This window comes from Lithobates pipiens, unplaced genomic scaffold, assembly GCF_037356315.1.
Source record: "Lithobates pipiens isolate NorthernLeopardFrog02 unplaced genomic scaffold, aLitPip1_a1.2 Scaffold_1, whole genome shotgun sequence".
Taxonomy (NCBI): Eukaryota; Metazoa; Chordata; class Amphibia; order Anura; family Ranidae; genus Lithobates; species Lithobates pipiens.
Genome location: NW_027507685.1, coordinates 211,386,203 through 211,407,766, shown reverse-complemented (window position 1 = coordinate 211,407,766; position 21,564 = coordinate 211,386,203). Strand labels below are relative to the sequence as shown.

Genomic DNA, 21,564 nt, shown 5'->3' with positions numbered 1-21,564 from the left:
CCGATCACCCCCCCAATTACCCCTGCCCCCCAGTCACAGTGACACCAATGTCATTTTTTTTTTTTTTTTTTTTTTTTTTGCATTGGTGTCATTTGTGACTGTAATAACTGTTAGGGCAGTTAGAGTTAGCCCCCTTTAGTTCTAATGTACCCCCCTAACCCCCCCAATAAAGGTTTAACCCCGTGATCACCCCCCGTCGCCAGTGTCACTAAGGCTGGGTTCACATTGCAGCGGTTTATGAGAACGAATGTGATTCGCACCGCACTGCAGTGCAAATCACATCCGATCTCTGTGCGATTCGAGTTCAGCCATTCGCCGCACCCGCCGCACCCGCCACACCCGCCGCACCCGCCGCAAATTCGCACGGGACCCTTTTTTTGGCCCGCAGCAGAATCGGATCGCATGGGTGTTCACACCATGCGATCCGAGTTTGCAGATCGCACTGCGATATGCGAACTGATCTGGGGGTGTCAGTAACATTTCACTGACACTCCCAGCAGTTCGCATAGGGCAGTGTGAACTGCCGCCGGGAGGCATGCGATGCGGGAACCCGCCGCGGATTCGCGGCGTTTCCGCATCGCTCCAGTGTGAACCCAGCCTAATAAGCGATCATTTTTCTGATCGCCGTATTAGTGTCACAGGTGACGCTAGTTAGGCAGGTAGGTATTTAGGTTCGCCGCAGCTTTTTATAGCGCCAGGGACCCCCATATACTACCGCATAAAGCCCCCTGATTGCCCCCTAGTTAACCCTTTCACCAGTGATCACCATATAACTGTTACAGGTGACGCTGGTTGGTTAGTTATTTTTTTATAGTTTCAGGGCACCCGCCATTTATTACCTAATAAAGGTTTAACCCCCTGATCACCCGGCGGGTGTCATTTGTGACTAATAACTGTTAGGGCAGTTAGGGTTAGCCCCCTTTAGTTCTAAGGTACCCCCCTAACCCCCCCAATAAAGGTTTAACCCCGTGATCACCCCCCGTCGCCAGTGTCACTAAGGCTGGGTTCAGATTGCAGCGGTTTGAGAACGGATGTGATTCGCACCGCACTGCAGTGCAAATCACATCCGATCTCTGTGCGATTCGAGTTCAGCCATTCGCCGCACCCGCCACACCCGCCGCACCCGCCGCAAATTCGCACGGGACCCTTTTTTTGGCCCGCAGCAGAATCGGATCGCATGGGTGTTCACACCATGCGATCCGAGTTTTCAGATCGCACTGCGATATGCGAACTGATCTGGGGGTGTCAGTAACATTTCACTGACACTCCCAGCAGTTCGCATAGGGCAGTGTGAACTGCCGCCGGGAGGCATGCGATGCGGGAACCCGCCGCGCATTCGTGGCGTTCCCGCATCGCTCCAGTGTGAACCCAGCCTAATAAGCGATCGTTTTTCTGATCGCTGTATTAGTGTCACAGGTGACGCTAGTTAGGCAAGTAGGTATTTAGGTTCGCCGCAGCTTTTTATAGCGCCAGGGACCCCCATATACTACCGCATAAAGCCCCCTGATTGCCCCCTAGTTAACCCTTTCACCAGTGATCACCATATAACTGTTACAGGTGACGCTGGTTGGTTAGTTATTTTTTTATAGTTTCAGGGCACCCGCCATTTATTACCTAGTCTCACTAGTGTACCCCTAAATTTAGGGGTGTCTACTTTCCAAAATGGGGTCATTTGGGGGGGGTTTGTGCCATCTTGGCATTTTATGGCCTTCAAAACTGTAACGCCCTTAGAAAGCCTGAAGGCGGTGCTTGGTTTTCGGGGCCCCGTACGCGGCTAGGCTCCCAAAAAGTCCCACATATGTGGTATCCCCGTACTCAGGAGAAGCAGCAGAATTTATTTTGGGGTGTCATTTCACATATGCCCATGGCATGCGTGAGCAATATATCATTTAGTGACAACTTTGTGAAAAAAAAAAAAAAAAAAAAAAAGTTTGTAATTTTCCCGCAACTTGTGGCAAAATATAAAATATTCCATGGACTCAACATGCCTCTCAGCAAATAGCTTGGGGTGTCTACTTTCTAAAATGGGGTCATTTGTGGGGGTTTTGTGCCATCTTGGCATTTTATGGCCTTCAAAACTGTAATAGGTAGTGAGGAGTGAAGTCAAATATTTACGCCCTTAGAAAGCCTGAAGGCGGTGCTTGGTTTTCGGGGCCACGTACGCGGCTAGGCTCCCAAAAAGTCCCACATATGTGGTATCCCCGTACTCAGGAGAAGCAGCAGAATTTATTTTGGGGTGTCATTTCACATATGCCCATGGCATGTGTGAGCAATATATCATTTAGTGACAACTTTGTGAAAAAAAAAAAAAAAAAAAAAAAGTTTGTAATTTTCCCGCAACTTGTGGCAAAATATAAAATATTCCATGAACTCAACATGCCTCTCAGCAAATAGCTTGGGGTGTCTACTTTCTAAAATGGGGTCATTTGTGGGGGTTTTGTGCCATCTTGGCATTTTATGGCCTTCAAAACTGTAATAGGTAGTGAGAAGTGAACTCAAAAATTTACGCCCTTAGAAAGCCTGAAGGCGGTGCTTGGTTTTCGGGGCCCCGTACGCGGCTAGGCTCCCAAAAAGTCCCACATATGTGGTATCCCCGTACTCAGGAGAAGCAGCAGAATTTATTTTGGGGTGTCATTTCACATACGCCCATAGCATGTGTGAGCAATATATCATTTAGTGACAACTTTGTGTAAAAAAAAAAAAAAAAATTTTTTTTTTGTCATTATTCAATCGCTTGAGGCAAAAAAATAAAATATTCAATGGGCTCAACATGCCTCTTATCAATTTCCTTAGGGGGTCTACTTTCCAAAATGGGGTCATTTGGGGGGGTTTTGTACTGCCCTGCCATTTTAGCACCTCAAGAAATGAGATAGGCAGTCGTAAACTAAAAGCTGCGTAAATTCCAGAAAACGTACCTTAGTTTGTAGATGTGACAACTTTTGCGCAAACCAATAAATATACAATTATTGACTTTTTTTTTACCAAAGACATGTGGCTGAATACATTTTGGCCTAAATGTATGACTAAAATTGAGTTTATTGGATTTTTCTAATAACAAAAAGTAGAAAATATCATTTTTTTTCAAAATTTGCGGTCTTTTTACGTTTATATCGCAAAAAATAAAAATCGCAGAGGCAATCAAATACCATCAAAAGAAAGCTCTATTTGTGGGAAGAAAAGGACGCAAATTTTGTTTGGGTACAACATTGCATGACCGCGCAATTACCAGTTAAAGCAGCGCAGTGCCAAAGTGTAAAAAGACCTCTGGTCATTTACCAGCAAAATGGTCCGGTCTTAAAGTGGTTAAAACACAACTTGAAGTTGCCTCCAAGACGGGGGACTTTGCCAGTGGCCAATCACATAATAATCAGCTCTGTAGGAGGGAGGGGTTTGCCTAGAAAACTATTTTTACTTCCTGGAAAGTTGCTTCAGTTAAGACAAGGCATCCAACTTGGAGGCAACTTCCATTAAAATCAATGGGTACAAGTCGCCTAGAAGTCAGATTGAAGTAGTACAGGAACCTTTTCTGAAGTCGGAGTGACTTCAGTAGTGTACATTAATACGGCTCTCATTCACTTACATTGATTTTATCATATCGCACGACTTGAGGCAACTTCAATTCGGATCCAAAGTTGTCCCTGTGTGAATGGACTCTCATTGATACAGCTGCTGGCACTGACCACAATGTCATAAGTGCATTTATATATAAAAACAAATAAAGTGCCACGCTATATTGGAGTTACCAATGTGATATGACGCATACAAAATGCATGAGCATCTTAGTGCAAAACGTGCATAATATTAGACGTAATAACATATAGAATATAAAATGTGAATTGTGCTGACAAATCAAAACAATATCAAATGTAAGTGCCGCCCTATATTGAAGTAACCAATGTGATAAGACACATATAAAGTGAATAACTTAGTGCAAAATGTGCATAATATTAAACATATTAACCCCCCTGGCGGTATTCCAGAGTCTGGCTCAGGGTGGAGATTTTGTACCAAAAGCGGTAACCCCGAGCCAGACTCTGGATCGTATCGCTGAATGTAGGGAGACTTTATTTACCTTATCCCCTGGATCCAGCGATTTCCCCCCGCTGTATGAGCGAGCTGTGCTCCGCTCGATCTATCACGGAGCCGATCTCCGTTCCCTGCGAGCGTTGCGACGCACGGGGATGGAGAACGACGCCTAATTCAAAAAGTGAAACATACAGTATACATACAGTAGTCTTACAGATTACATTGCTGTATGTAATAATTACACATCCCCTTTGTCCCTAGTGGTCTGTCCAGTGTCCTGCATGCAGTTTTATATTATAAAAACTGTTCTTTATGCCAGGAAACTGGAGATTGTCCATAGCAACCAAAAGTGTCACTTTATATCAAAAATGATTTTAGACCAGCTAGAAAACAGCAATAATAAATTAGAATCACTCGTAGATTTGATCGATAGCGATTTGTGGGGAGATCCGTCATCAAACACTGAAAAGTAATGACAGTGACAGTTCTGCAACTGAGCAAATTTCAGTGTTTTTGATTTGATTACATTATTGAATCATTTTTATTATTGTTAAACAAACCTCTCCCCGTGCTTCCCTGTGTGGCTGTCACCGATTGTCTGTTCCTTTTTATAGGGAAGGACGATCAGTGATGTCACATGCCAGGCCACGCCCCCCCTACAATACAAAAAACACATAACGTCACACATAACCCCTCCTCGCCCCCTAGTGGTTAACTCCTTCACTGCCAGTGTCATTTACACAGGAATCAGTGCATTTGAATAGCAGTGATTGCTGGATAAATGACAATGGTTCCAAAAATGTGTCAAAAATGTCCGATGTGTCCACCATAATGTGGCAGTCACAATAAAAATTGCTGATCGCCGCCATTACTAGTAAAAAAAAAAAAATATAAATAAAATGCTATAACACTATCCCCTATTTTGTAAATGCTATAACTTTTGCGCAAACCAACCAATAATTGCTAATTGCGTTTTTTTTTTACCAAAAATATGTAGAAGAATACGTATTGGCCTAAACTGAGGAAATTTTTTTTATATATATATATTTTGGGGATATATATTACAGCAAAAAGTAAAAAATACTGCATTTTTTTCAAAATTGTCGCTCTATTTTTGTTTATAGCGCAAAAAATAAAAACCGCAGAGGCAGTCAAATACCACCAAAAGAAAGCTCTATTTGTGGGAAAAAAAGGACGTCAATTTTGTTTGGGAGCCACGTCGCACGACCGCGCAATTGTCAGTGCCAAATCCCAAAAAGGGGCTTGGTCCTTTGGCTGCAAATTGGTCCGGGGCTTAAGTGGTTAAGCCTACCTGCTTTTTTTCTAAACTCCTCTCCAAGACACTGAGACTCTTCCAGAATCCGCTCTTCAATACTTCTCTTCCCCATCCCAAAATTCCTCAGCGTGGTGAGTGAGAAGCGTCGTAGCTGTTTCCATCGCTCCCCGTTACTCAGAAATATTCCTGGTAATGGAATCACACATTTAAGAATTCCTAAACTATATATACACAGTATGTCATCACCATGTAACATCAGATTGATATCTACCATAGCCCTTAAAAGCAAATTCAGCCGCAGGTACTTTTCCTCTATCACTGAAGACATCTGCATTGTCTACTAGAGCCTCCTTCACAGCATCACATCCATGTAGAACAACCACTCTCCTGCTCCCTAGATGGACAGTGAATACATCTCCATGGATCTTTGCAAGCTACAACAAAATCATCAGAAGAAAAGTTGTATGTTATATAATTGTGCAAGATGGCTCTGTACAAAGTTTCAATTAGAAATAGGAAATCTGAAGGCAATGGTTCTATATAAATAGCACAAAAGCATTTTTTTTAAATAAAAGTTTAACCCACTCATGACTAGAGCTCATCAAAACCCTAAATGCACACACTAAATTTAGCAGCATCATTATACAGTAGGGGTGTTGAATATAATCGCAATTGATGTCTAGTGATGTCATCCGTCGCGCCATGCGGTGCTCTGCTTCTCCTGGAGAAACATAGAGGGAGAGCCTGCATGGTGGATAAAGCCCCCTCCCCTTCACTGCAGCAGAATGTCAGCTGATGATCTGACAGCCAGTACAGTGCAGGGGGAGGGAGCTCAAGGAGACTAGACATCAGGAGAGACTTCACTGGAGGGACTGGAAGGGGGAAGACACACTGAGCTGCATGGAAGAGGGGGAATCAACTGACACTGAGAACAGGTGAGTGCCAGTGTCACTGGTCCCATCCCTCTGCTACCATCACCCCTCTGCCTGATCCCATCCATCCCTCTGCCTCTGATCCCACCATCCCTCTGCCTCTGATCCCATCCGTCCCTCTGTCTCTGATCCCACCATCCCTCTGCCTCTGATCCCACCATCCTTCTGCCTGATCCCATCTATCCCGCTGCCTCTGATCCCACGATCCCTCTAAAAGAGAATAGAAAAAAAAGAGGGCGCACCGGCCTTGTGCATTATCCTTTAGGTAAAAGTTTCTGTTTGATTTCTTCAATAAACATTTACCTAAAGGATAATGCACAGGGCCGGTGCGCCCCCTCTCTTTTTTTCTTTCTCTTCTTCTTTTTTTTTTCTCTTCTCTTTTCTTCTCTTCTCTTTTTTTTCCCCATCCATCCATTTTGGAGAATACAGAATCAGGTAATTGTATGGAATTTGCAGCCAACAATAGACACCCCCCCCCCATTAATAATAGACCCATCCAGCAACAATAGAGCTGCCACAAAAATACCCCTCACCCCAGCAACAATAGACCCCAATGAGCAACAATAGATCTTCCAGCAACAATAGGCCCCTCCTTCAACAGTAGATCCCTCCCAGCAACAATACACCTCTCCAGCAACATTAGAACTCCCCACAACAATAGATCCCCCAGCAGCCAGCATCAGTATACCCTCCAGCACACAGTACCCCTTGCCATTACATACATTCTATGCTGGAGGTGCTGGAACTGCATTCCCCCACATTCCTGCTGAAAAAAAGCCCTGGTCTTTTGACTAAAATATCATTGTAGTTTTAGTGCCATTTTAGTGCCATTATATTCACCTACAATTGTATTAGTTTTAGTCATATTTAGTCGACTAAAATCAAATGGATTTAGTTAAATTGTAAAGCGTTAAGCATTTCTGTAGAATTTTCAAATTACATACTCGTGGAGTAAAAAAAAAAGGTGGTGGTCTGAGAAGGCCTGTAATGGTGCTTGGTGTCCTGGACGGTGGTCTGAGGAGGCCTGTAATGCACACCGTGCCCTGGACATGCACAGACTGAGGAGGAGGCCTGTAATGCATTGAACACAGTGCTCTAGGCAGACTGAGGGGGCTTGTAATGCACACAGTGCTCTGGATGTGGTCTGAGGAGGCCTGTAATGCACACAGTGCTCTGGATGTGGTCTGAGGAGGTCTGTAATGCACACAGTGCTCTGGATGTGGTCTGAGGAGGCCTGTAATGCACACAGTGCTCTGGATGTGGTCTGAGGAGGCCTGTAATGCACACAGTGCTCTGGATGTGGTCTGAGGAGGTCTGTAATGCACACAGTGCTCTGGATGTGGTCTGAGGAGGCCTGTAATGCACACAGTGCTCTGGATGTGGTCTGAGGAGACCTGTAATGCACACAGTGCTCTGGATGTGGTCTGAGGAGACCTGTAATGCACACAGTGCTCTGGATGTGGTCTGAGGAGGCCTGTAATGCACAAAGTGCTCTGGATGTGGTCTGAGGAGGCCTGTAATGCACACAGTGCTCTGGATGGTGGTCTGAGAGGACTGTAATGCATACAGTGCTCTGGACGGTGGTCTGAGGGGATGCCGGTAATGTACACGATCACAGTGCTCTACTTTGGACTGTCATGAGTTGGGACTCTCGTTGGGAGGCCTGTAATGCACAGTGCTGCTCTGGATGGTTATCTGAGGAGGCCTCTAATTCTGCACAGTGATAGCTGCTATGTAGTAAGCACGCTACAGACTTGCTTTCTTGCTGGGAGCAAAAGCACTCACAAGCTTTATATAGACGGAGCTCTGTGGAAACCAGAAGTTCCCGAGGGTAAATGTCCTTCCCTCGCATTTTCATTTTGTTTTTGTTCGTTACTGAAAACATATTTGTTTGTCGTCATAGTTTTCGTCAGTGGATGAAAATGAGGTGTACTTTTCATTTCTTTTAGTCTCTGTAAAAAGGCAGCTGACAAATTTTTATGAAAATGTTTTTGTTGACTACATTAACACTGTCTGGCATCAACACTGGCAACAGGCATAATGCGGAGGTCTTTGTGCGCGTGCGGTTACTAGTTATGCCTCTTTGAAGGTGGAAGACAACCTCTGCATGAATATGGATATTTTCACGGATGCACCAATCTGCATATTGGCAGAGCCTTCCTGACACAAAGTTTCTTCTGAAACCTACACTTACGGGTTGAGTTCCCAAGTCCCCAGTTCCACTGAGCAGTTCTTCTATGTCACTACAGAACATATTACTAAAGTGACATGGAAGAACCACCAATAGTAATAGGGACACAGGAGATTGACACACCTAGTAGTGCCGAATTCAGAAGAACCTTCAGGTGGAAATTTCTCATCATAGGTGCAGTCTTCAGTGGAATAGGTAGAGGACAAGCTAAGTAGTTACTCTCTATCATTCAGGTATAGTCGCTAGTTGACATTTATTTATTTATTTGCTTGTTTTTGCAACTGAGTCCTCTACATTCTGTATAGGTTGTTTGTATAAAAAGAGATGTGAGCTAGGCTGATAAGATTCCCCCCAAAACACCAAGAATCAGCACAGGTGACACAACATAACTGTAAGTTATGTCCCTTGTGCCAATTTTTCTGTCTTTATTTTAGTCTAAATTTAGGCTTTAAATGCGGTGAAGTTTGTTTGTAAACAAAACTACAGCAAGCATGTGATCACCATGATTGTGTGTTGTAGTAATCGCATGATTCATTCCTGATCAATAGTCTGAGACCTGTGACTGTCATTGACAGTGTGGTCTCAAAAATAGCAGCATGCACAGTTGAGTCATAATGTAAGTTAAAGGGGTTGTAAAGGTTTGTTTTTTATTTTCTAAATAGGTTCCTTTAAGCTAGTGCATTGTTGGTTCACTTACCTTTTCCTTCGATTTCCCTTCTAAATGTTTTTTTTCTTTGTCTGAATTTCTCACTTCCTGTTTCTCTTCAGTAAACTTCACACCATCATCCGAGCGGTGTTTAGTCAGCCAGAACAGCTTACTGAGGAGGAACAGGAAGTGAGAAATTCAGTCAAAGAAAACAAAGAAAAAAAAGCATTTAGAAGGGAAATCGAAGGAAAAGGTAAGTGAACCAACAATGCGCTAGCTTAAAGGAACCTATTTAGAAAATAAAAAACAAACCTTTACAACCCCTTTAATGTTATTAAAAATTACCTTTCCTTTTCAGTCTGCACTGTTGTAATTTTCTATTAAGTTGAATGCAATATGGCAACCTGGAGGCGTTCTGTAAACCAATACTTACAGACTGACCCAGACATGTAATTTCCTGCTTGTTTGATTTGCTCATTGATTTTCCTGGAAGTCTGAACTAAGCTACAAGTCAGATTTTAGGTATCCTCTGCAACAAAGTGAGTTAATTACTTCTAAAGAGATGCTGACCCTGCAACTTTCTTCATTAGAACACTACAAGTGCATCAGCTGATTAGAATGAACACAGACATTCCTATTCAGGACTCGGTATTCCAAGGACGTAGTTCAACATACATGTTTTCTTCAGAAACAGGTAGGAATCTGCTACAAAGTTCTTAAATTCCTTGCAATCTACATTTATCAACCAGTGGTGATTGTTTTTTTCTCAACAAAAGTGGAGTTATTCTTTAGGGAAAACTCTTGCTATACCATGTAGAAGAAAAACATTGGTTTGCTTAAAGTGGAAGTAAAGGCAAAACCTAACTAACTCTAAACCTACTCTCAGCCACATTCTAAGGCTGATCTATCTTGCCCTGTAAAGAAAAAAAATGCTATACTCTTCTACTTTGAAGCCATTCCGGTCTGGTCTCAAGCAGCACTCAGTGGGCAGAAGAACGCCAACACTGGCTTCAAAATGCCTCGGAAGTGATGTCACCCATAGACACACTATGGGGCTTCTGTTGGCAGCTGCCTCTCCGATACCACAAAGCAGCCGTTGACAGCTCAGCCTGGGACTGGACCAGAGTGGCTACAGAATAGGTAAATACAGCAATTTTCTTTTTTTTACAGGCCTAGATAGATTAGGCTTAGAATGTGTCTGGGAGTAGGTTTAGAGTTAGTTAGGTTTTGCCTTCACTTTCACTTTAAAAATAAAGTTGTCCGCACCTTTAAGAGTGACTGAGGCAGTTCTTTGATGTTCACTTGTAGAATGTTCCCAAGCAGAGGAAGAGGAGTGGGCCCTGGAGGTAGGTCCTTCCGTTTATTATAATTAATCCACATCATGAGGAATATGAGAAAGGTGATGCAGACAGCTAAGATGAGTGTCCCAACTCCACCAAACTCCATTGTCCCTGAAGAAGGGGGTCAGCCACACTGAAATGCATAACAAAATTAAATAAATTAAAAAAATTAAAACACTGGTCATTTACCTTTAACAGTGGTTCTTACCGGTGCTCTTGGCAATAAAATTAAATATCTGGGAGAAATCTATAGGCTATTGTTGATTTCCTTCTGAAAATACTAGCTGCCTTGCTGTCAAGCTTGTACTCTGGCTTCATTCCTTCCTTTGCATAGTCCAGAACTTGTGTCTTCACCCGCTGATGATGTGTTCTAGGTCAGTAACCTAATGTTTTGAAATAAGAAATTATAATTTACTATTATTATTCATTATAATTTCTAGAAGGGTGTGGGCGATGGCAACATAATTATTTTTAGCACATATAAAGCAAACCCTTTGGTGACAAAATACTAGTTGGACCAGATAGGTGACTAAACAAGGCGTCTCCAAATATCTCCTAACATTTGTGTCTCTAGCACTGCCTAGACATCTTCACCTTTCTCAATTACCTGGTGGATGAAAATATGTACATCCTTTGTCCCATCCTGCAATGCAGTATCCAAGACCTGAGAAACCTATCAGCAGGCATTGTCAAGTGGAAGGTGTAGAGTCATGAATGCGCTTATGTAAATAGAGACCATCAGAAAGTCATTATTTGTATTTCCATTTTAGGTATGGAGTGGATGAGTGGGGCTGGTCAAATGTTGTGGTTAGAGATAAGTACTGACAGCTCATACTCTTGGCTGTCTAGTCTGGAAGGGCATGAAGAGTTATATAATGTCAGATACTTGCCATCCTAAAAGGCGGTTGTATAATGTTCCTCAAGCCCTGTACACACGACCAGTTTTCCCGTTGGCATAAACTCTGAAGGTTTTTCCGAAGGAGTTCCAACGGAATTCCGCTGAAACTGTCTTGCGTACACATGATCACACCAAAGTCCGACCGGCAAGAACGTGGTGATGTACAACACGTACGATGGGACTAGAAAAAGGAAGTTCAATAGACAGTAGCCAATAGCTTCCGTCTCGTACTTGCTTCAGAGCATGCGTTGTTTTTGGTCCATCGGAACAGCATACAGACGAGCGGTTTTCCCAATAGGAATTGGTTCCGTCGGAAAAATATTTGGAACATGTTCTATTTCTATTTCCGTCAAAATTTTCAACGTAAAAAGTCAGATGGGGCATACACACGATCGGAATATACGATGAAAAGCTCTATCCGGTGACTGCTGGATCCAGTCTGTGGCGCTGTTTGTCCTCTGGATCTGACTAATACTTCTAACCCGCAATTACTAGGTGCCTGAACTCCCCTTTATCCTCTGACCCTCTATTGAAGGACTGTGTCTTGTGTCTTTCTTTGGTGTTACCCCTAAATAAATCTTTAAAAAGGACCACGTGTCTGATCTATCATCATCAGCTATTTTCCATGGGACCCCCCTAAGATGAAGAGGCGAGCAGGTGAGGTAAAGGTAAGCCCGAACAAAACCAGCAGCTCTTTCGGGGATTAGTGCTACACATACATACAAACATACACAAACCACACACAGATACATGCACACACCCATACATACACACATCTCACACACACATACATACAGACACACACACACACACACACACACACACACACACTTTTGTAAAACTAGCACCTTTCTGTAGATGTCTTCTATCCAGTGCAGCTTCCTTCTCCTTTCGGTGCACTGGGTGTTTTTGGCCCCTGAGCAGAGCAAGAAGGATTAGGAGGCAGCTCACCCCCCTCACACCCTGCAGTCAGCTTTTCACTTGTCCTGACTCTAGTGCAGAGCAGAGAGGCCGTTGGAGGAAGAAGGAGCTGAGTTGTTACTTTCACTTTCACTTTCACAGACATCCCAACTTGCAAAAACTCATTTCAGTGCTGCATATTGCATGTGGCTTAAATGTTTTTATAGAGTCTGAAATACATAGTGCAGAATGTAGTAATGTTAAACAGGGACTGTACAGTGTGGATTGTATAGCGGTGGGTAGTACGTGTGAGTGTATGTAGGTGGGTATAATGTGCATGTGAGGAGTGTGCAGTGTACAGCGGTGAGTAGTATGTGCAGGATGGTGTCAGTAGTTCTTTATTTTTATTATTATTTTTTATCATTTTATTTTTTTAATTATTTTTTATGATTGGGGTGGGGGGTAGAGGACGGTGTCAGTAGAGCAGCGTGTCAGTGTTTTTTTGTTGTTATTATTGTCTCTATTATTTTTTAAAATTTTTTACAATTTTGTTGTTTATTATTTTCTTTAAATATTTTTTTTTTTAAATGTTCACAGTGCTTCTGGGGAAGGGGTGAGGAGTGTGTGGCGGTGATGGTGTCACTAGGGCAGTGGATGATGTCAGTAGTTTTTATATATTTTTGTTTTATTTATTTTTTAATGCTTTTTGGGAGGGGGGGGGGGGGTTGGGGCAGTGGACAGTGTAAGTATAGCGGGGGATGGTGTTAGTAGTTTTTTATTTTATATATTTTTTATAATTACATTTTTTATAATTTTTGTTTACAATTTCATTTTTTTTTATATTTTTTGCATTTTTTTAAATGAAGCCTGTTGTGGGGGGGGGGGGGGGGGCTTTGGTAAGATACCAGGGGTTTAAATAGAACCCTGACATCTCCCCTTTTAGACAGAGAAAGAGAATGAGGACATTGATTCCCCAGTTCCTTTATCAGCGATGAAGATGAATGGACAGAAGACAGCGGCTCCTGTCCATTCATAAACTGAGCAGAGCAATGCCACGTACACACGACCGGACTTTTTGACAGCAACAATTCGATCGTGTGTGGGCTGCATTGGACCTTTGCTTGCCAAAAATCCGGCGGACTTTAGAAATAGAACATGTTTTAAATTTTCCCACCGAAATGCCGCCAGACCGAGAAATCCGTTCGTATGTGTGCTAGTCCGACGGACAAAAACAGACGCTAGGGCAACTATTGGCTACTGGCTATGAACTTCCTTATTCTAGTCCGTTCATACGTCATCACTTTCAAATCCGTCGGACTTTGGTGTGATTGTGTGTGGCCAAGTCCATTCATTCGGAAAGTCTGTCGGAACTCAGCTGAAAGTCCGTTGGAAAGACCGTCGGACCTAGTCTCTCGAAAAGTCCGGTCGTGTGTACGCAGCATTACACACGTCTCAGTTTTCACTGGAGCGATCTTGCTCACTGTGTCCAATTCAGAAAAGGCAGGGGCCGGTAAATGACCGGTCCCTTCCTCCGCTCCCCATCCTGACAGATCCCCACAGCCGTCGGGAGAGGAGAGGAGGGAAGCCGGCTGTGAGGGCTGAGGGGGGGTGGAGGAGGAGGACAGAGAGCTGGATAAGAAGGGGGGGTAAGGACACAAAGGGGGGCTGGAGGAGGCGGATACAGGGAACAGCCGGGGATGATCAGTGCAGCAGGAGGGACAGCTGTGATCACTGATCTCGCTGTATCACTTTTTAGCCGTCAGTCGCAGGAGGGAGATAAGGAGAAGCGGATGTTGGCTATACAGGGAGATCGGTGATCACAGCTGTCCCTCTTGCTGTACCGATCATCCCCGGCTGTGAAGCAGGGGACCGTACAGGATCAGCCCTGCAGCCAGGATATTAGGCAACACTTGCGGGTGTTCGGGAGCCACCAACGAAATGCGAGAAGCTCCCACTGGAAACTCGAAATGTCTGCTTTCAACTACAGAAGCCAGGTTTTTGTGTTTGAGTGAAAGTGTGGAGCTGCCTGTGAGTGCAGGGTTAATGGAGGCTGAAAAAACCCCACGGTAGAGGAATAGACAGTTGATCCTGACCCTCTGCAACTCTATCCTGGCCAGCAATGTATGAATGCCGGTGTTTTGGCAGATAGTGTCCTGCCATCATATAGCGTCCGCCCCGTACTGCGCATGTGCAGTACGGGGCAGAATAAGCTTCGGAAAATCTCTGAAGCTGAATGGCGCCTGCGCTGTGAGTGGAGTAGGTAGCCCCACCATCCAAGCGGACATAGGGTTGTGAATAATAGAGGGCCCCTCGCGGGCGAGCTTCGCTCGCCACGCTTCGGGCGCGGCCTCGCTGCGCACGGCTCTTTTATATTCCTACTCTATGTCCACTTGGATGGTGGGGATAGAACCTGTACTCACGGCGCAGGCGCCGTTCATCCTCGGCAATTTTCAGGATCTGTTTTGCTGTGTACGGCGCATGCGCTGTACACAGCAGACACTATCGGATGGGGGACCTTATATGATAGGACACCGGCTCTTTCGCTATGCACTGGTTTGACAGAGGGGCGGGTCTGGGTATCAGTCCCGCCCCTACCTGACATCACACTCTCAATTTGACAGATGAAGCCTCTCATTGGGGCTGCGCAGCGCACATCCAGCTGACTTGCTATCCAATCCCTGGCTGTGCTGGATGTGTACACTGCTGCAGGTCCTATTGAGACAGAATTTAGCTTGTAGTCAATAGCATTATGCGGGATAAAGCCTCTGTATGGCAGGATAGCGGGAAAAAGGTGTCAATGCGGGAAAGTCCCGCCCAATCTGGGACTGTTAGGAGGTATGCCTGTCCCAATGATAATTGGATTTTGAAAATTTTGGGTTGTTGTGGAAACAAGCCTTTTTGATAAAGCTTCAGTAGAGGTACCTTTTTCCCATAATAACTCTTAGCCCTTGTACACACGGTTGGAGATTCCGACGGAATGTGTCCGATCAGACCGTTTTGTCGAATATTCCAACTGTGTGTGGTCTACATCGGACTGTTTCCATCGGAGTATCCGACGGACCAAGTTTTCCAACATTTTGGTAAAATTTTCAGACAAAATGCTCCGATGGGACATAATCCGATCATGTGTAGAGAATTCCGATCGGACAAAGTGCCACGCATGCTCAGATCAAATTCCTACACCAAAGCTATTGGCTACTAGCGTGAAGGTAGTCCCGTCGTAACGAAATAACGTCATCACGTCGGATTTTCCGACAACTTTGTCCCACAGTGTGTTATTACAACAGTTTCGGACAAAATCTGTCGGACAAAATCCAACGGAATTGGTTGTCGGAATCTCCGACCGTGTGTACAAGGGCTTACAGGGTGAATTTCCCTTCCTAGGGGTAGATTTCTTCTCACTTCCTGTTGTCTCCCTCTCTGACTTTCCGTTAGAGGGTGGCTAGGTTCATTCTTCATGATCCCACTGTATGTAGGGACAAAGCCACCCTCTCTTGCTCACTCCTGGGACGGATTTTGGACTATGAGAGTGGTCTGCAAACTGTGGCCTTTTGCTAGCCTTTATCGGGCCCTTGGGGAATTTAACTCCCTCTGATGCAAAAGACTATTCCTTCCACTGACACAAAACAATCCTGAATTAAAAAAATCTGAAAATAAGAAAGAAAATCCATAAATTTGAAAATATGTAAATTCTAAATATTAACAAACAAATAATAACTAACTATTAACATTATAGGTTAATTAACTATTAAATTATAGGTATTGGAATTTCCTTTCAAATTTGGCTGTTAGTGAACGCAACAATTACAAATTTATCTGAAGTTACGTATTAGGCAAAATATTGAATGCCGTATCTAAACAAATGGAATGGAACAAATTAATAATAAATAATAATATTTTTTTATTATTATTATTGTTATTTATTATGATTAATTCTTTACGTTCCATTAGTTTAGATACAGCATTGATTATTTCAGATAATTCGTAACTGGATAAATTCGTATTCGTTATGTTACGTTCAATAACGGCTAAATTTGAAAGGAAATTCCAATACCTATAATTTAATAGTTAGTAATAGTCACATTATTAGTTAGAGATTTATTATTTCAGATGTTTGGGTTTTGAGATTTTGGTATTTTCGTTCTTTTGAATTTTCATTCTTATTTTCAGATTTTCAAAAACACAGCCTGGAAGGCAGATTGGAAGGAACACAAGAGTGTGATGGCCTGGGTTCAGTCTGGTCTGACAAAAGACGCAGGCTGTTGTATGACCACAGCCTGACATATATGTCATCTGCTGCTGTTCCTGATCTCTTGTAGTTCAGGACTGGATTGTGCTCACTATTATATGGACTCCTCATGATACCAATTTTGGCTGTAAAATAGTTGATGTGTGCCCTGGGGTACAAAGGCTTCACCAATTTCACAATAAATGGCTATTTTGTTTTCAAAAATTCTTGCCTATGTGTTTTACTTCAAAAAGGACAGTTTGTTTGTGAGTAGGCAGGTACATTTCCTAAATACAATGTCAAATTAACAAGGGACACCAACACCAACCAACCTCCATGAGGTTACAAAATGCAAGATAATAATGGTATTGTGCTAACTTGACACACAAAACGAAAAACAATATTATGTAGAGCACTACTAGAAAAAACAAAAAAAACAAACTAGGAGATCTTGATAAAAATAAAAAACTAAATTAAATACATTATTATGGAGATCTGATGAAAACAACAAAACATTTTTTTCATGAGATCACAAGAAATAATAAAGAAATCAGGTTGTCAGAACTCTGTGTGAATATGAGCAGCAAAGCAACTTCAATCTTATATAAAGAAGAAGAGATTAAAAGATTAAAAATTTTGCAGGGTGACGAATGTGCTATCTCCATTACGAACTCTCGTTTTACTAGCTTTTAAAACTTTTGTTTTAACGCAGACTGAGTGATTCCATCTCGTAATTGATTCAGAGCATGCGTGGAACTTTGTGCGTCGGAAATTGTGTACACACGATCAGAATTTACGAGAATGGATTTTGTTGTCGGAAAATTTGAGATCCAGATCTCAAAAATTGTCCGATAGAGCCTACACATGGTCGGAATTTCCGACAACAAGCTCCCATCAAACATTTGTTGTTGGAAAATCCGACCATGTGTACGCGGCATTAGTCTTCTCTGTTAAGGCTTGATAGAGACTGTGGCTGATAAAATTTGAATTATAAAATAGAAAAAAAAATATTAGGGACTAAGAAAGGAGTGAAAAGACAAGTGGATTGGGGTAGTAAGAGTATGTGTTAATGTAGAGCAGAGTGAAGGACTTGAAGAGAACGTGCTGGTCTGGCAATAATTGGTGACAGGACAGTAATGTCCCGTGCACACGTTAGGGATTTTGATCGGAAAAAGCTCTGATGGTTTTCCCAACGGAATTCGGGATTTCGCTCAAGCTGTTTTCATATACACGGTCACACCAAATTCCGACTGTCAAGAACGCGGTGACCTACAACACGTACGACGGGACTACAAAAAGGAAGTTCGATAGCCAGTAGCCAATAGCTTCCCTCTCGTAGTTGAATCTGAGCATACCAGCGTTTTTGCGTGTTGGAATTGCATACACACGATCGGTCTTTTGCTGGCCAAAATTCCGACCATGTGTAGGCGACATTAGAAGAGAAAATGAAACTGAGATGGGCAGGGTTTCAGACTGAGACAGGAGGCTGTAAAGCAGATTTATTTCAGGGGAGAGCAGATAAAAGAAAGAGAAGGAGGCAAGTGAATGTGGAGAGGGGCAGGAGGATTGGTGCTTAAAATGTCCAACCCGGATGGATGGAAGGGTGAAAAGAGCCGGACAAATCGTGAGGAACGTAACAGGGGAGAAGGTCCACAGAAGGACAGCAAGTTGATGGGAGTGGTTCTTGGTGAAGGAGGAGAGTGATTAAAGTGGTTTTAAACCTTAAATGTGTTTTACCTTAATGAATTCCTTTCATTAAGGTAAAAAATGTTTAATCTTTGGCATTGGCCCCTAAGCCCCCTGATACTGTGCTTACCTGAGCCCTCATTCGGTCCAGTGTTGTGCAGATCTGCAGCTCTTCTCTCCCCTCACTTCAGGTCTCCCTGGCTTTGTTGAGGCACCGGGAGCCATTGGCGAGGGACGAGGGGGGCGGGGCAGAGTCCCCCTGTCTTTGTCAATGGACGCAGATGTGGAGTTCGGGAATAAGCTTGCACAAGTGCCCCCATGGGAAGCTGCTTCCTATTGGGGGCATTAGCCAGAGAGGAGGTGTCAGGAGCGCCAGCGGGGGACCTGAGGAGAGGCGGTTTGGAGCTGCTCTGTGCAATGCTATTGCACAGAGCAGTTAAGTATAGACATGTCCGTCATTTAAAAAAAAAAATCCTTTACAAACACTTTTAAGGCTTCAATTAGACATGTTGTTCAATTGTAAATTTTTACAGCCTGCCCTTAAGCTGCAATAGGCATTGGATAGGAATGTTTACATACTGCTGTCAAAATGCTACCTGGCATGTAGCGATTGGTGTGTGGCGAGTACACTCAACGCAATACATTTAGGAAAAAGGGGAAGCACCACAAACACCCCACAAATGTGCAATGCATGCGGTTGCAGCGCTTTTTTCTGCAAAAATTGGTTTAAAACAGTTGTGACATCTCTTCCTCACCTCCTGTCAGTAGCCTCTGAGGTGCGATCCAAAAGCAGATTACGCTCAGAGCAAAGGTAGATTTAGATGTATGGCTGAATCTACCCCAATAAGTCAGGGCAGAGTTGGAGAGGCTGGAATTAGGGAACTGTTATATTGTGCAGTGAGTATTGGGGAGAATGACAGTCATGACAAGTGATGCACACGTACCTGGCCATCCACATGATGTAAAAGAAAATCTGATTCATCAAACCAATCCACCTTCTTCCATTGCTCTGTGGTCCAGTTCCAATACTCATGTAGAACCCTCCTAGTTTAGGTAAGTTAATTTTTTGGCTTCTAATGTAATCAAGGGAGCAGCAATTCTTTGTTCTGATCTGTTTCACAGGCTGAGAATTCCCCCGCCCCCCCCCCCCCCCTCCATCTCTGGAAGAATACCCAGCATGAATATTTATCATGGCCTAGCCAAACCCTGGGGAGGTGTGCACAGAAGGTGGCTGGGAAGGTGATAAATAACATGAAGCCCTAGAGAGATTGTTTGTTTTTCCCCAGAAAGGAGAGTTCCAAGCTTTAGGGCACTGAGGCAGTCTATGGACTGTGTTGCTGTTCTGTGAGGTCTCAGTGGTGGCAGAGCTGGGGACCTGGAGACAAGCTGGAACTGACTGCAGGATGTCATCAAAGGGATTTGGTCAGGAGAAGGATTGTTCAACTCACTGGGCTGTGTCTAGAGGAAGCTAGAAGGTGGCAGCTGTCCTAGGAACTTGTCAGTAATGATCCTGAATTGATTATTGATGGCTATGTGCATTTGGCATGTAAGTGCAAGAGATATCTTGGACTGAAACTGCTCTCTGAGTACTGGCCATTATCTGTCCTTCAGAAAATCCTGGAGTTCAAGCCTAGAGCAGAGTGTTCCCCTCTTACTGTGCAGTGGTCTGGAGATTGCACTGGTTACCTATAGCTGTACAGTGGTGCAGGGTAACCAGATGACTTGTGGTCTACAACTGTCAGGCCTTAGACTGTCCAATATTCACAAGTACTCAAGGAGAAGAATGTCCGATCAGTGCTTTTGCTAATTGTTTTGGAGTATTTCATGCTCTAACCCCTCTCCTGTTAAAGTTTCTTCCAGCAATAAATCTTAAAATACATCCCCTAGACCAGTGGTCTCCAAACTGCAGCCCTTTGCTTGCCTTTATCTGGCCCATGGGGACATTAACAATGGGACATAATTCCTGTCACTGACACCAACAATGGGGCATTATTCCTCCCGCTGATACCAATAATGGGGTATTATTCCTCCCGCTGATACCAATAATGGGGTACTATTCCTCTCACGGATACCAATGATGAGGCATTGTAACCAACACCAGGACATTTTTTAAACCAACTGGCCACAGTCCACTCCCACTAAAGTCCGAAGGATAGTAAACTGGTCCTTTCTTTAGAAAGTTTGGAGACCCCAATTCTTAGACTGTAATATTGGAGCCGGTGTGAATGGACTGGTGCTTGCAGTGGTGGGCAGCCTCTGTACTATCAGGGAAGAACCAGCTATTACTAGCAGCCCATATGGGGGTAACGCGAAACTTATGTAGCTATTGGAAGTGCTTTAGGCTATAAACACGGGTCAGCTTGGGTACCCTGACCATTCTGCGGCTACGCAGCTCAAACTACCACCACCATCAAATCGACCAACACCACCCCTCTACCTGCTCTTTCTAGGCGATAGGTATCAGTAATTGGTATCTGTGAGTACTTGCAAAAAAGTACTGGTACTTGTACTGGGTGTTAAAAAAGTGGTATCGGTGCATCCCAATTTGAAAGTGAATGTGGTATATTCCTCACTATTTGTAGCTGCAGTTTTTTAATAAAAAATTAAATAAAAATGGAATTCCTCTTTAACATGCGTAGCAATAATTCAGCACATAAACTACCTATTGCATGAAAATTCACCCAAAAGAGGTGCATTTTCCATTTCTGACAGCTCACTGCAACCCTATATGCTGCAAAGCATGTTGGGAAGCAGGTTTTTTTTTCTCAAACAATAGGTGCTCTAACTTAACCACGACCCACCAAAACCCCTCCAGCCACCCACACACCCCCTCAAAATCACATCAAATAGTAGGTGTGGTCAATCAAATTTCACGAACATTAGGAGGGTCTTAAAGGGGCATTAAATACCAGGATTGCATTACATACAAAGTGCAGAGTTCAGGGGGTTACACACAGAGTGCAGAGCTGTCACTTGTAAACACAGAAACTGGACTTCTATGTCTACATGTGATAGTGGTGAGCAACCCCCCCCCCCCCCCGGGTCTGAGCCAAAGGTGGTGGAACTGAGTTCTACCAAGTTCCCCCTGAAAAAAAGCCCTGTTGGGAAGGTACTCCGGTTGCCATTTAGAATGATGTGCATGTAAAGTTATTGCTATGCGATGCAATAATTCTCTGCCTTGTGTTCTACTCACCTTGTCTGCTTGCTTGTTATGTTTAATATATACTGATAGAATATATATATGATATCTGCATCATCTTTGGCAATGTATTGCATAACCTTCCACACTGTCTAAAGGTCTGTTTGGTTTTCATGGGCACCTCCCTCTCCAGTACACTAGGAATGCTAATACTAGGTTATAAATCAGTGTACATGATTAAACACTATACATACTATGCAGGTTCGCTGACAGGCTTCAGAGATAATTGCAATTATTTCACT

At 43.5% G+C, this 21,564-nt stretch overlaps 1 protein-coding gene across 3 annotated transcripts in view; it reads right to left on the bottom strand.

The window, feature by feature from the left end:
* The window catches only part of LOC143982702 (cytochrome P450 2C8-like), a 45,449-nt gene extending 24,110 nt beyond the window's left edge, over window positions 1-21,339 (bottom strand). The window contains exons 1-5 of one of the 3 annotated variants that reach the window (XM_077481655.1): window positions 21,317-21,339; window positions 10,620-10,794; window positions 10,338-10,544; window positions 5,574-5,736; window positions 5,339-5,488 (exon numbers count right to left, since the gene is read on the bottom strand). In XM_077481655.1, the coding sequence (XP_077337781.1) occupies window positions 5,339-5,488; window positions 5,574-5,736; window positions 10,338-10,517 (493 nt within the window). In that variant the 5' untranslated portion in view covers window positions 10,518-10,544; window positions 10,620-10,794; window positions 21,317-21,339. Of the gene's footprint in view, window positions 1-5,338; window positions 5,489-5,573; window positions 5,737-10,337; window positions 10,545-10,619; window positions 10,795-12,157; window positions 12,334-21,316 lie in introns of those variants that run through there. The other 2 variants (XM_077481645.1, XM_077481664.1) reach the window with 2 other exon arrangements.
* Between the last annotated feature and the right edge of the window lie 225 nt (window positions 21,340-21,564).